The sequence below is a fragment of the Folsomia candida genome, unplaced genomic scaffold, assembly GCF_002217175.1.
Source record: "Folsomia candida strain VU population unplaced genomic scaffold, ASM221717v1 Fcan01_Sc001, whole genome shotgun sequence".
In the NCBI taxonomy this organism is placed as follows: domain Eukaryota; kingdom Metazoa; phylum Arthropoda; class Collembola; order Entomobryomorpha; family Isotomidae; genus Folsomia; species Folsomia candida.
This window is the reverse complement of record NW_019091193.1, coordinates 26674949-26691299: the sequence shown is the minus strand read 5'-3', so window position 1 is coordinate 26691299 and position 16351 is coordinate 26674949. Positions and strand designations below refer to the sequence as shown.

Below are 16351 nucleotides of genomic sequence, written 5' to 3'. Positions count from 1 at the left end.
TACTACGTAGGTGAGCTTGAGCAGCTCAAATAAGTTGGACCTCCACAACTTTCACTCCTGTACAGCAACATATAAGCTCTCAATATTGATGGCTTCCCTCAGGTTGGTGTCGACGGATAACAAGAATAATCTAACGTCGTCGCCGTCCTCCCCAATAAGCAGGCTACCTGCAGTCCTCGGCTGTAAAGTTGTAAACTCTTTGCACCAAATGCATGTGTCCAAACTTGCCTAACAAGTTGTGTTTATGTGGGAATTACCTGATAGTTTCTAGTTGGTTTTCGTTTACTAGGTTTTTTTAGCGGAGGAATTTAAAATTGGGGAACAATAATCCATCAAGAATTTAAAGTCCGCAAGAAGGAGCTAAAAAAAGTTATGGTCCAAGATTCTTGAAGATATTTATGTACATATTCCTGCTGCCTTGAGTCATAAAATGAAATAACTAGCTGCCGAATAAATCATTCGTCCAAATTATTTGATCCCAACACCTTCAGCTTTTAAATAAGTCCGACTAAATTCTTTCATAATGAAGTTTCTCGCTCGGACACTCCCGATTTATGATGTGATTGATTGATAAAAGTGATCTGCTTATCTATCTGACCATCTAAACCAGAAAGGTGAACTTTCTCACTCTTCTGATTCAATTCTCCTTATTGCTGTTTATGCTGGCGGTGAGTTGTGATTTCAGAGATTTGTTGTTGATGCTGAGAAATATCTGTATCATCAACTCATCAAAGCAGCCGAGGAACTCATTCGACTTCTCCAATAAGGCGTATGTATTTGCATATAACGCGTCTGTTCCGGTGACGCAGGACTTGTAAAGAAAAGAGAGGCCAGGCTACACAGATATGTATCCATTACATTGAATACAGTATGCTTTGATTGGGTTGAGCTTATCTTTCCACCTAAATTAACCATTTAACTATTCAATAGAAAGAAGAAAGCTATTGATTTGGGAACACATTACATAAGTAAACTAATCCACAGAGAGTTTAATTTGAAAATTCAAAAGCGAGAATGCAAAAAACTTGACGATTCATTCCCCATTATGTGAATGTTTAATCCTGTGACCATACTTTTGGTCCACGTTAATCCGAGTGTGATTCTGTACATATAAGAGGTTGATGAAGACCATTGTGTCGCTTTGGCTGCATGTGGATGGATGAATGGGTGGCTATCGATATCTAAATGCTTGTATCGATAGCTTATTAAATGCTCTAGAATAATTACCTTATTCCACAACCGACCAACTGAACAACGAACCATGCAGCCAGTCCCACCGGGCAGAGTTTTGAATAATACCTCTCATTCGAAAATTTGAAAGATGAGACCCTTGAAGCGTCACTTGGAAATGTTCACGTACATTGTGCACCTAATGTAATTCGAGCTTTGGCCGTTTTTTGCTAACCACAAAATTGAAGCCTCGAGGCCCCATGTGCATGATAGATGGATGGAGGAGAGGTGGACATGAGACCAGGTACGACTGGACATCACCACGTTCGACAGGGGCTGATCTATCCATCTCTTATTCATCTGCCAGTTGTTGGGAGGACGAGATTGAAGGTTTGGACGACTGTTGTTGTACAGGAGGAGTAATTCTGGATTGTCCATCGACACGAAAATGCTCTTGGAGGAGGAAGACTCCTTCTTGCCTGAAAATGATCCTCCGTCTCCTCTTTCTCCATTAATGCGTTCGTATCTTGTGCGCATTGTGTGAGGACTAGTGAGTAATGTGTGCCTTCAATGCTGATTAGTTTTTTGCTCCCACCACGAAACTAAATCTGGTGCCTTTCAAGTGTTGGCACCTTGGACAATCTTTCGATAAATCTGGTCTTGGTTGTGTGTACTCATTGGCGGTTGACTGCATTAACTCCATAACACGCCACGAAGGGACTTGTCTTGGTGGTTCGACATTAATTTCTTGTTGTGGGCGACGCTCATCGACTCCTTAAAAATAATGCCAACACAAAAAGAGGAATGATATCAAAAGGCAGTAAAATACTGTTCAAGTTTACGGCGACCAACTTTGTTCAAATTTTATGTGCATTCCGTAACAGATAATACTGCATTCTTTTCCGATAAATTGGATAAACGACCTATTTTCAAGTGTTCACCAACCAATCGCTGAAAATAAATACCCTGAAGGGTTTCCGATTTGGAGGCACAGCAAGCAAGGCAGGCGGAGGAGGAAGTCAGCGAAGTTGGATGAGCACACTTGAACATACACTTATCCAATACTTTCTGTATAACGCAAGACATTGAAGGGGCATAATAATATAATAATGTGCTCTTCCGCTCGAGAAATTCTTGATGCATTGCCCATCCCTCGATCTCAACGACAACTTTGTGCTGCTGCTCCACGAGAAATCTGTGGTCCGATGGAATTACAGGAACGAGGAGTTATTTATGGGCGCCTGTTAAGTTATACGGAAAGGCCTGGTTCCCTCAAGTGAAGTGGTGGAGACTTGATGTCACGTTTGAAAGGCTGGGCATTAACTTTCTTGAAGCGTCCTCCCTGCTCTTCCTTGTCTCAAATGGCTTTTTGATTACAGCCCCCAGTCAATAATTTTATCCTAATTCGTATCCTGCGGTCAGCATCCACTTCACAACCTCACAATAGGAATGGGCATATCAAGGGCATCAAATGCATAATCCTTCCTTTGTGTACTTTTCAACTGAAACACCTTCAGTTTCAGTTAGTCAGTTATTCTCTCCAGTGTCTAATAAGCATTAAACTCGGGTTGCTCGTAGCATGTTCCCATAACACAGCAGCCACAACTTTGGTGGCATATTTGATGAAAAAGTAATCCAATATCTGTAAGGTTTCCAAATACTTTGATAATTTACATTATTAACTGCTGGGTGCGTGGCTCAAGCCAAAGTTACGTATGAAGAAAATATGAGAGTGCATATTATGTACGTTTCTTGTGCATGTGAAGAACTGCATAGTTTTACACAGTAATCTTTTTCTTACCGAGTTTCAATTGCAACAAGCTCAGCTCGTAAGTAATTGTGGTGGTTGTTCCGTCTGCGGTTGGTTTCTTTGTATTATTAAGGCAAAAAGTAGACAGCGTGTCCAAAGAAATTGGAGAAAAGTTGTTGTTCTCTTCATGTCTTCGTGGACCGCATGCTTTGTATTAATAGCTGAAAAAGGGCATCATATTCGTACGTATGATCCGAGCGTCTTGAGGAACTGGATCAGTGTCATTAAAGTTCGTGTGAATACGAAATTGAGCTCCATCCTTGTGAGGACTCTCCATCAACTGCGGTCGGGCAGACATATTCATGTGCATGGCCAAACTTATTTGCTTGCGTGTGGTTCATGCTTGGGAGATTTTTACTTTGACTTTTGAGAGAAATTGAAAGGGATCCAGTTTCGTGAACTTTCCAATTTATTCACCAACTTCGTTTCGGATAGAACAAAGTGAGCAAAGAGTCGAACACACATGCTCAGCAAGTAAACCTTTGAAACAAAGAAGATAAATATGACGCAAAGTTATCGCAGCACAGGTTTGAAGTTGGTCTCAGGAGGAGGACTCAGACTTATCACTCCTGCTGACCGTTTCATTTAGGTGCAGTATACGACCGCCAAATGTACATGAATCTTATTCGACAATCAACGCCCACCCGAAAAGACAACATGCCGGCAGGGGAAGGATGATAAGGTGTCCTGGAAGGAAGGGTTGAACGATGAGAATTTATTTCTCCGAGAGATGAAAGTTACCTGGAAATAGCGTATTTATATAGATTCTGGACATGTTGGACCGTTCACATTATGCTTATCTTTGGATGTCGAATCATGCTAGTTAACCAAAATAAGGAAAGAACGGGGGAGAGTAGGTCACTTGAACTGCTCTGAACTCTCTGCCATCTCGGCGGTTCTCGTCGCATATGGATGAATTTTGTGGAGAAAGTGAGCACACCTTTTGCAGTCTGAATCAAATGGACCAACTTTCTCTCTCAAAAGTTTCAAAGGACTTACAAATTTAGAATCCGAGATTTTCTCTCCCATTTTTGGATTTGATAGAGAAGCATTTTCACGGATCAGAGAAAGCAGTTGAGCCATATATTCTGCCTGAATAAATTTGCAAACTGTGTGATTGGTCGTGTTTGATTCGCTATAGCGGGTGCACCACAAGTATCTAAGGGTATATAAGTGTATTTATATAAGCCTATGGTGTACCACAATTTTTTGCGAGATAAAAACAGTACCTACGATACATGGTACAGATTAAATTATAACTGCAGCGGGGAAAGACATAAATTATGGAATCTGTTCCACAAGCCAGAAATATCATGCTTTGTGAATCGTAAAATCCGAAACACTTGTTCTCGAGAAGCAATAACTATAAATATATCTTTCAAGTCTTGAAACTTATCTTCGCTCCGTTGACTTTGTACGTATAAAAGTTATCATTTATTATGCTGGAGAAAGTTTAATCCAGCCTTAGAATTTTTGCATTCATGCAGATAGTTCAACTCGCCTTCATTGTATCCTTTGTGGCAGCACGCAATAATTAATTTGATTCGTGTACTATTTTCCAGTGCGAAAATAGTCGAACCTAATAGTTTGGGGGACATGTAAAATCCAGTCTGCGATAAAAAGGAGAAAGTTTGCCAGTCCTTAAGGATTTAATGTAACCATATCACGATAGAGTTTAAATAGACCAGTACGGCTTACGGTAGCCATGCATAGGCAGAGATATGCGCATACATATATTTCGTAGGATTGGACAGTGGAGTGGTCTAATGGAAGAATGATTGATATTCTTCCTTGGATGGAAATGTCCTTTAGCCCGGATGAGACAGATGGGTTGCTGATTTCATTCATGTGGACACTCGTCACTGCTTGTTTTAATCACACTGCATGTGGGAACTAACTTGATTGTGATTCTGTGATGGAAAATACAATTGAATAAAGCAACGCAACCCCAATTCCTCTTCCTTCCTATTTCATTCACCACCACCGTCGGAGCTCCAAAATGGACGAATTTCCTTCCTTTCCTCTTCCACCCCTTCCATCCTCTCCAAAACCACCCTAATCAGCATTATTTACTGATACAACTGCATAAGCAGAGTCCAAAAGGTACGGGATGTCACAGTTGTAGTTTCAACGTATGTACGATGAGGACAAATAATAAGAATGGTGTAATTATTGGTTGGGGTTCGCCATTTATTTATTGCAGTTGAACTTATCCAGTAAATATATCTAGCTAGCTGCGAGAGCAGTTTCACCATAAACTGGCTGGATATCTATTTGCATTTAAACTCCATCCCAGAAAATCTTCCCACACCGATCAAAATGATAATAAAGTAAAATTAAGCAGTTTCCTCACTGGCGGAACCGCATATTTCCGCTGTTTTATTAAGCTCAGCTCAAATGGTAAATAACTTGCGAAAGCATGTTTCTGTGAAGAATGCATCTTTCCATCCAAATGCTTTCAACAACAAATCCTATAAAAATGGAAATACAGCTCAACGCATTCTCCCAGATTTTATTTCATGCATTAAAGATTTCAGTCTCCGTTTTTCGTGTGAGAAAATCTCCAACGGTTTTACTGTCATCCATGCACGTGAATAAAGTAAGCTCTGCTGCACTGGTGTCGCATAAATATGCAGCATATGGACATAAATAAATGCACACGCTTTCTTCCTTTCTCTCTCCTTCCTCCGAAGAGTGACATTGTCATAAATATAAAATCGCACGTCCTCCCACAACACCGTCGTTGCATGTGACACAATAGCACGATGAGAAGGAGAAAGAAATTGGATGGAGGACGTTGATGCAATGGGAGCCAACAAAAATGAGCTCGAAAATGTTGGCCGATCAGAAAATCCTGCCCAAAACCTAAATAAGCAGTGCAACATTAGTGGTGTAAAGGGGACGTGTGTGCATCTGCATCCAACCCATGAATCAAATATGTTTCACATGTATTGTTCTGCCAGGCTCGTCGTCTATTGTGGGGAGTCGTTGGGCAAATGTTGGGCTGCTTACCAAAAATCGACCCATGTCCGTGCCAGATCCCTACTGCATACATTTATACAAACGAGACTGCAATTTCTAGAGGAATGATTGGTTTTGACGACGAGCCCAAAACGAGTGATGGATATTCCATGGCCATGTTCTGCAAGGATTAGGTATTCTCTGGACACTTGAGAATTCATTATTGTAACGTGAATTGGACCAATGCTCAATATTATACTTACTGCGATCATTCTTCTATAGACCTTGTATGCCAAGGGAGAGCAGTTGATACCTTCGAGGGGGAGGGAGCAGCTCGCTAATAATGAAGGGGTGCATCTGAAACAAAGTCAAATGCGACATCACATACACGACATTGTTAACACGACCATCTGCCTCATTTAGTTATGCGTGATATCAAAAAGGTGGAAAATTAGTCATTATGGAGGGCTGGAACTTTTTCGTGTTTGTTTGTTGTTATTCTCGTAGCTCGTGTCTTACTTATTACTACCTGCGTCCATGTTCTATGTTTCGTAATAAATCATGAACAGTCAGACAGAAGAGAATAATGTGGGCATTCATTTCGATGTCATTATTTCGGACCAGAGATCCAGACATGGAAATGTGTGCGAGGTTTTAGTAGAAAGACCTCGACCTCAAGTGCAATACGACAATGACAACGATGAAATGAAATAACGATCGTGTGGATGTAACATTTCGCCTTTATGGCCTGCATGCCAGTCATTTCTTATTCATTCAACCAATGACACAATGGGGATGGCTAAGGATAAGAGTGAGTGAGAGTGACAATGGATGCACCGTTATTATGCAATGCTGTGCGATACTCATTGTTCTGGGTATCGCATTTGCACTGCTAACTTATACGAGACGTGTAAGATGCATAATACGGGGTTTTCATTAAGAAAGCGCAGTAAAGTACTGAAGTTCAGATCAATTATCTAAAAATTCAGTTGGTTTAAAATTTATCCACTCCTCAGTAGTAACATCAGCACATCTTTCGTATCAGGAAGTTGGTGATGGGTTAAAAATGAAGATGTTAACAATGCATGATTTTATTTGAAGGGAAAGTTGACATGCGACAAAGAATGCAAGAGAAGGAGGAGGAGTTGATGTGGCCTAGCATTTCACATTGTCATCCTATTGTCAAAACGTTAGGACTCAACAGTCGTTGTTGTTGACACAGCATCTCCGAAAATAAATCGGTCGGTGCTCTTTTTGTGACAAGCGGGATAAAAGAAAGGGTTGCCCTTTTCAGGAGTTTGTTGAAAACGACGTAATCTCGGCATAATCTCCAAATTTAGGATGAACTATCGGCCTCGCTCGTTTCAAATTCAAAGACCAACTGACGAGCGGATTCTCGGTACATCATTATGAATAATAGAATGCCATCACTAGTTTGATTGAGAGCGATCAATGCTCGTCTCACAAAACTTTGTAATGTCAGAAATTTGGACAGGGAAAGGTTTTCAGTTGTCAGTGCCACTTTTACCCTTTTCACCCTCAGACATTCCTCACTTTTACGAAATTGTTGAATGAGTTTTAGATAATTTATTCAAAGGTGAAGAACCGAAATTTAAAGAATTTTTTTTATAGATTTGCATCTAATTATTTTGTTAAAGGGAACGACAACGAACTCATTCATTTTCCAGCATTGTGTTCTTAAAATAATTGATTCAATAATATCAGCTGCCAAATGATTTTGTGTACGTCGCAGTCTATCTCCAGATCTTTTTTTTTCATTTGGACTTCTAATATGTGTAATAATTGCAGCGTGTTAGAGCTTATCAGGATTTCTCCTTCTTTTCATAATTGACAGGTTATTATGTTTTTAACTGAAGGCTATTCACTCCAACTCTCAGAAAAAAGACTGCATTTCCAAATGACGGGAGACGATATCGTAAACTGCATTCAGTTGCATGCCTCCCGACCACTCAGTCGGGGAGACAGCCTGACAGATATTGTCGGTGAAGGGGAAATGCTGGTGCAAATGGTCTTCTGGTCTCGTCGTTGGTGTGTAGAATTTAGACAGTCGTACATATGACAATAATATTCTCATGCCAAAATAAGTTGAGAAAATTCAGAGAAATATCAGAATTCACGACAAACGAATATTGGATTTCGGAATTTTCATCCCTCGCTGGAGTTCCTCTCCTTCGCCTGTACAAATAGACTAACCATCGCACTTTTACATATATATTGGTATTCCAAGCCTTGTCGAACGGGTTTCATCAAAATTAAGGACATTTTTGTAAAGTACGACATAAAAATGCACCTTACGGGTCATATCTAGATAAGACGGAGTAAGTGGTGGCTTGCATAAAACACAAGGTTCCTCCTAATGCAGTTGGTTTTATATCTGCAATATTTTTAGCGCAATTTCTAAATGCCTCAAACCAAGCAAGTCACGGAATACGTAAAAAGAAGTGGAAAGCAAGACTGTGTGTAGCTCTGCCGTGTTTGGCAACGACGGGGAAAGTTCTGCTGCCTCCTCCTCCCCCTCCCTCGCAAAGAATGACTTCGAGTGAACTCTTCTCCAGCAAAGTGCCGGGGAGGATATTCGGGTTTATTCCTCTTCTCCCAGTTCCAGCCAGGCACGAGGAAAAGGCGAGATGGAAATTTGTATAAATGGAGCATTTAAAGTGGAATGTCACACCAAGAGACATGTGCTTTCACTCAAATAATTATGACGAGTGATGCGACAAACACATTGCAATTTTGTCTTTTCAAAATTGTGTTATCCGTCCTCGTTCTACTCCATGTGGATTAGCATTAAAATGGCACTGGAGAAATATTTCGGGTAGAGTGATGCTTTTCAACAGAGTGATGCAGAAATTGATTTTCCACATGTGAATGTACGTGCATGTACAAAAGCTGTCCCTCCAAAGAGTCCTTGTGCTTTTCGTGGAGAGATGGATGGAGGACACTCACGGGAGCGGAAGGAAGAAAGAAAGTAAAAGTTGGGCTGATAAAGTTCAATTTTAGGAGACCGGCTCTCTGTCTGTAGCATGAACTCCGAGTGAACTTGGGTTCCTGGGGTCGTGTTGTTGGAGAAATCGATCCACAATATAAATGTATAGTCAGCATAAAAGTAGTTTTAATAGTGGCAGCGGTCCTGCCTGCCCCATGTCTCCAAAGGTTCGATACGAATGCATCCTCCTCCGCTCCCCGTGCATTTACAGGCAGTGTGCTGCGAAGACCATCAGAATATATGTATGTAGCATTATCCTATTATGTATTAGCATTGTGTGGATGTATTTGCTCAAGTGAAAGTAAAATCGTTATCGCCTTGACTAAAGGGATTCTCGTAATGGGAAAATTCGATGAGCTGGCTGTCATTTCAATCTTGTAAAAACTTGCCAAATTCTCGTAATAATTCTCGACGCGGAATATGCTTAGTCTAAAATCTGCATCACACCAGCCAGCGATATTTTGTCGCCTTATCTTTCATTTGTTTGAAACACCTTTGCACCTGAATATCGCTCCCCTTTGCTCAATTACTTATAAATGCTCCTGACTTGTTTATAAAGGTGTAAAGGGCTTCGCTACCAGGTCGATTTTTCAAGCAAGAGCTGAGCAGGTTCTTTCCCTCATCTCCTTGTTGTTAGTGAGTTAGATGCTTCCTCCCCACAAATTCCCAACTTTGGTGCTCTTGAGCAACACGCAACGACTTTCCCCTGTTATTTCGTCAGCCTCCGCTTCCTTTGTCGGAGCCTATTCTTGCCTCCAAGGAAGTAAAACACCGTCGGGAAGAGACTCAAAATAAACAACCCGCAGTGAACTCAATTTGATCCAGGAAGAGAATAAACAGAAAATAAATGCACTTTTTTGATCCCTTTGGTCAACGTTAGATTATCAATCAGAGCAAACCAATGTGGACAAAAATCTAAACTGTGTTACGTTGCATCTTTGTTTACCATTCTCTGTGCGCCTAATTCTCAAAGAACTCTCTACCCATGCCGACTTTCCCTTTGATCTTGTCTCGCAATTATAAAGCTTTTCGTGCATGAGGATTTGATTTAGATGAAGAAACGGCAACCGCGTCTAAATCAACAATATTGCACAATAAATAAAAGCACAAAGATGCTGGTTCTATTTTATTTCGTATTTTCTTGGAAATTTATTGCCGAGAAAAGCGAATGATTAATTTATTGACTCAAAATGGAAGTCAGCAATCGTGACTATTTCCAATCTTTAATTCATGATGAAAAATATTTTACTTCCACTCAGCCGCCCCTCACCAAACGGGTTGCGTCCTACTCCATCAAGAATTTATTTACTTTGAGAAAATTAAATTTCGCAACTGCAGCGACTGTCACGGGCTTTCACTTGTGCTGCTCCGTGTTATGTGTCACTGTGCATACGTAAGGATTTATGTGCGGGTATATAGCGAAGCAAATATTACACAACAGCTCGGTCTGTTATGCGTCTGGGGAAATAAAATACCGCTGACGTCAATATTGATCAAAGAAATGTTTGTTTGCTTAGGATGTACCTTTAGGTTTGAGAAAGGTACAAGGTCTCCACTTATACAAATGCAGGCCGTGGATGATTAGGGGCCACAGCATGCAAATGTATTTAGCTCGTGGTTGATGGTTGACTGCATTTGTACATTCACGATGACATACGCAACAACTTTCTCTGCACAGCGATGCAAATAAAAACCAGGCCCGTGAAATTGCAGTGGAGCTATTGGATGCAAATGATGTCGTAAGACTGGCTCCTTGGTGGAAAGGGCAGGCGAGGAAAGCGTCTTGAGAGACAAGGCGGCGGCGGATGGGTGGATAAAGGAGTGAAGGAACCACCCTCGAGACACGGCAATGGTCCTACAACTACCAATTCCGGAAACGATTATGGGATGACCGCGCTCCTTGTTGTTTTCCGGATGAGCAGAATCTTCCCTCTGGCACACGACGTCTGTGGTGAAATGTGATGTTGCGTCATCAATAAGAATATCCTGCTTCTTCTGAAATTGCATATTAAATGAAAGTGCACCACATCATCCAGTCGGGCCACCTCAAATGCTGCTATACATAAATATTCGTGCAGCATCTGAATACATAATATATTCGCAACTAGAACTGAGATTATAAAAAATTCTTGCGGAAAAATGGGCCCAATATTTACCCTCACATTTCATTACAACCAGAAGTAGCACATTGTTATTTTTATCTTGGTTTTCCATAATGTCGATGTCGGAGGTGCTGTGTGTTTTGTACCGTTCTTCGCGTGGAGAAAGTTGAAAGTAAAAGGGAAGAAGCCAATGTATTGTAATTTGCAAGGTTCCTCTGGACGGACGAAGACTGATGACATAATGAAGTAAAATATTATGCAAGCACGGTTCGCCGTATGCTACATAGTCGGCAATATTATGACAAATCTCTCATTGTTGTTTGAGCAAATATTGATCTTGTAATTTACTATCTGGCTATGAGCACGTCCGTGTAGCTCGTCATTTGCATATGCATACCCATAATTTCTACCCTATCTGGACTTATCAAACTACCACCGCAGTTTATTATCTGCCGCGTGTTTATTCTGGCCAATAATGTGGGGAGTGGATTTATTGGGCTAAATAAAGTCAGCGAGATAATCCAATCCACCCTCCGTCGTGGTGATGGAGGCTTTGTTCCACTCATTATTCGGTATCTTCTATTCGTCCGCCGTACTGCCGCCGCTCCCTCAAACCTTGTTCTTGTGTCTTGTCTTTATTATCGCCATGTGTCAAATTTTGAAGTTCTGGTGGAAAGCCAGATTTCAAAGGGGAACGATGATGATGAAAAAGCTGCTTTATTTTTATTCTCGTAGTAAATGTGTCAACCTCGTGTTTGTTTTGATGATTCCGTCTCCACCCAATTCCAGAAGCAAAATTATTCTTATCGCCACTCTGGCAGTATGTGTAAGCCAACTAGGAAGAAGCCGTCTCGATGTAACCGAGCTGTTATCGAGCGAGTGTGGATTTCGTTAGCATAGCTTCAGCTACTTTTCCCTGCCCATGGATGGATACATAGATTCAAATCTAAATCAACTTTTAACCTGTCAGTCAATACCTTGTACATGGCTTGTTACGTGTTTTGTGACTCTTTTTACATCCATCCAATCCACATTGACACACAGACTTCAATACAAAAACAAATGGCCATTTTATACTTGTCTGCCGTGCGATAAGATCTTGACTCTGGAGAGAAAATAATGAAACAAGGACGACGACGAAAGAATGACACGAATATTGTACAATTACATAATACACATCGGATACCCAAACTTAATTCCGTTTCGATACAGTGGAAACAATGATGATGATGACTAAATCTGTCTTTCTCTTTTTTCTCCTTTTGTGCCGCATCTCTGTCTCGCTCTCATCCTTCTTACGGATATCTGCAGCAAAATGTAAGTTCTTCTAATTGCTTAAAAATTCTCCTTTTTCGCTTGCTTTGGGTTATAGAAATTCTAAGTTAGAATCGCAGAGTCACACGCTTTACAGCTTTCAAGAAATGATGAATTACATTTCACTGATTTTACCATGTCCATTTTGACTTTTGAAGTTTTAAGTAATTCAAATTGCAACCAGATGAGAATACAGACTTTGTATTACAAAGCAGACTAATTCCCAGGTGTAAAACGACTCAGTTCCTCTCAGCTCTTTTTGTACTCGGACGGGCGATGGATTAGTTGGGAAGAATTATTGAACGAAATCCCAGTTTCAGTCAGTCGCTGATTAGCCTTCTTCTCTCCTCAAATATCAGTTGCCACTACTTTTCCTATGTCTCTTTAGCATTTTAATGGCACCATGACTTTTATTTGCTGCGGTTACTCCGAGTCTCGATTGTTAACTCTTCTCTCGTTGGATGCACTTTAGAATTTGAATGTCTGGACGCATTGTTGAGAGGGCGAGTAAAAAATAATTTGGTATCATTTACTCACCTCTCGACTCGAGTGGAGTCATGCAACAGTCAGTCAGTCAGTAGTTTTATTACAATCAATCCCTTATTACTTAAACTCAAATGTCGCCTCAGTTCTCACTTATTTTCCATCTTATCCGACCGTCTATCGCTCATTCACTCACCATCACCATCCTTTCCCCTGTCTCATTAAACTTCTCGAGTAATTCAAGGCTGTGAACTTTCATGTTGTCCTTAATTCTAATGGCTTGCATGCGATGATAAGCAAATGAGGCAGGAGTCTCATTTTTTAAGGGGAATTTTTCTTAACTGGTTTCATGACATGCATGCAGCAGACTTGCATACGGCTCCAATTCCAGGCTAGGAACACTTATTATTGAGTGTATTATAAAGTCGGTAATAAAACGGGTAACAAATTGTAAGCCAAATGTCCGTGTAGTCTTCCCAACGGGATAGTCAAGAACTAAAATCATGGAATTAAGCCTTCATGAGTGCAGGTGATTGGCAACTCTTCACGTTAATTACTATTTTATTGTAGCTTGAAATGAAGGCCCAAGTTAGCAAAGTCCATTCCTTTAAATGGGCGAATAATTTCCATGAAAAGCATGCACACGTCTTTTGTGCAATCTCGGAGCAGTGTTTGCAGAGGAAAAACTTCATTAACTCTCGAGCTCCGAGTCTTTTGTGTAAATAAGCTATTAAAATAAACTTCCAGTCGGAAGGAATGCCCGTCAGCACGGAATTTTATTTCCCCATCAAATTTTGAACTTACGTAAAATTTGTTCTACATTTTAGTAGGATGAATTTGTACGTTTTGTTTGTGAATTCCTTTTAGAGTGCCGTAATTTATGTTCGTACTTTGTAATAATGCAGGCACTCGGATGATGAGTTGTGACAAGGCGAGAGAGCGTATAATGCACAGTGCTACTTACTTATCCTTAGTTTGCCTCATTACAAATTCTGACACACCTTTGAGCTATTAGTTTTCACTGGCAACAACTCCAGCGAGTGTCAGCTATCACTGTCACGATTATAATATGAGCTGGTGGATTATCTTCAGGGGTGCAGAGATGGAGACGAGATAGGAGGATAACCGAGCGAGTAAATGACTCCAAATTATGATCGTGCTATTACCACCTGAACCCATTTTCCTGCGACGTGTAATAATTCCGCTTCCTTTTTTGGAGCTTTATTGTCTTAACGCTCAAACTGCATTTTTGTTTCCCTTTTTGCTTTCTTTAATACTCTACGAAATGTTTAATTAATTATGCAATCCCTCCGTCGACAAAGTAAAAAGTAATGGGCGCAGTATTTTATTTACCTTTCGGGTCGCTGCAGGCTGATAAAAATGAGAGTTGATGGCGTTATCTGCATAAGCTCTTCGTCGTAATTCATTACAACTTTTTTCGTCCATAATGTCGCGTAAGATGGATTGAGGCTCGTTTACGTAGGTTTCGGTTTAATCACATGGCACAGAGTTCATTCATTTTCTTGCATTGGCATATCTTTAATATTGAGGAAAGTGAAAGGGGGTGAAGGAAAGAAGGGAAGTTTTGTTTTGCAGATTTTATACTCTGTGAAATAAAGAAATACTGCTAAGGCACATAGAATTACGGATTGTGGGAAAGCAGTTGGAGTGACTCAAGTTTGTCGACTGAGAATTCTGCTGAGTTCTAGCGAATCGATCGATATGGCCAAGCCGTATTATGCGATGACAGCCTTAGTTAACTCTGATGGATTGATTTGGTTTTTGGAAACCTCTGTCGTGCGTAGTACGGATAGATGCAAAAATCCTTGTACAATTTAGCTTCACAAGAAGCAGATGGTTGAAAATGCTAAAAATTTGTGTTTCTTGTTTAAATTGCAGATACGGACAACCAACGAGTGATTATTTACTTGAAGGATGTGAACGACGAGGTTCCATACTTCATCAACCGACCACTCCCAATGCAAGCCGTGGTCCAGCTCAATGCCCCACCAAACACGCCAGTGTTCACACTGCAGGCCCGAGACCCCGACACTGATCACAGCATCCACTATTTCATCGTCAGAGACAGAAGTGAGTATTTTTACAGTCGTTCAATAATTGCTACTCTCCTCGTCGTTACACTTTGTAATCGGCATTGCATAGCCCTTAGCCTTCGCTCCAAACGACCAAACAGTCTGAACTGTTAACTACTGTTAATAATATGACGTATATAACATCGGGGATCGACCACAATATTAACCATTTAATGAGTCTCCTAATTGTCCGTAATTATGACATTGTTATCATATAATGTGGACATGTGTGGATGATATCGTAATATAATCATTCTCACTCACTTGACTTGCAACTTGTGCAAAGAAGAAGTGCTACTAGGTCCATTTGAACTAGTTTAATTTTCATAATTATGAAATTAATTCGAGTAAATTTATCTGGATAAAGCTCAAAATGATTTTGACTCGTTTAACCAAACGCTGAAATTGCTCATACTTTACGTCACCACGAAGCACTTTTAATGATAATTTAGTGTGCCAATTTGCATAAACTTTGTTATTTCCATAAGCCAGCGGTAGAAATTGCAGAAAAGAGAAAATACTTGGCGGTGGTGAAACTTTTAATCATTATTAATTGAAATTTCAGTGTTATGAGAAAAAATTATGCACGAATTTACTAATTTTTGAATGTTTTCTCACATTGTACGATGCGACGCAATTTTTTCGGGTTTCAAAAGTTAGTCAGGTCAGCTTTACGTATGATCAAAAAATTATATTATGATTTCCTTTGTTGAGTGTGTATGCAGAAAGCTATTCATCATCGAGTGTCATGACTAAATACCTGCGAGCTCTTTTTCATCCCTGTTTGATCAATTCCAATGCACGCAGAACGGAGATGTGCTCGCATAAGCCAGGCATTAGACGAAGAACTACACTATTACAAATGGAGCTGTTTTAGTGTAGTAATTTGTAGAGGAGATTGGCACATCTGTCGATGCGTAAGAAGGATCGTTCGTCTTCCTGTATTTTTTTCTCCAGTTAAATAGTGGTAGCACACACTCGCATTAGCCATATTTGTTATTCTTTCTCCTTAACAAGACATTGGCCTGACTGAGGCGTTCCAGATTCTGCCACTTGCCTAGATTTATCAAGACAGGATTCAAAACAGGGTTGACTGGAGATAAAACCTCAGGATTTATGATCTTCTGCCAGCTATAAGTGGACGAACAAACAAAACATAAACGATTGCGGTCAGGATTAGAAGCAGCTTCTTTTTTCTCTTCCTTCAGACCACAGGAAGAAGTGTGCTGCACGAGGTTGCAAATTATTGGCTGTCTTCTTGTCACACACCAATGCCACCAGCTAAGGATGCACAGGCATACGCAAATTTTGGTATTTGCGGTTTGTCAGAAACGAGATTTTGTGGTTTGGTCAAAATTGGAGTTGTTATTGATAACCACTCATTTTGATAAAAATTTGTTCAAGACGATTT

At 40.4% G+C, this 16351-nt stretch overlaps 1 protein-coding gene across 5 annotated transcripts in view; it reads left to right on the top strand.

The window, feature by feature from the left end:
• LOC110857381 (neural-cadherin) overlaps nucleotides 1–16351 on the top strand; it is a 93657-nt gene that overhangs the window by 24752 nt on the left and 52554 nt on the right. For 4 of the 5 annotated variants that reach the window (XM_035845131.1, XM_035845135.1, XM_022105986.2 and 1 more), the window contains exons 9-10: nucleotides 12362–12367; nucleotides 14747–14938. In XM_035845131.1, coding sequence (XP_035701024.1) covers nucleotides 12362–12367; nucleotides 14747–14938 — 198 coding nt within the window. The remainder of the gene's footprint in view (nucleotides 1–12361; nucleotides 12368–14746; nucleotides 14939–16351) is intronic. The other variant, XM_035845141.1, reaches the window with a different exon arrangement.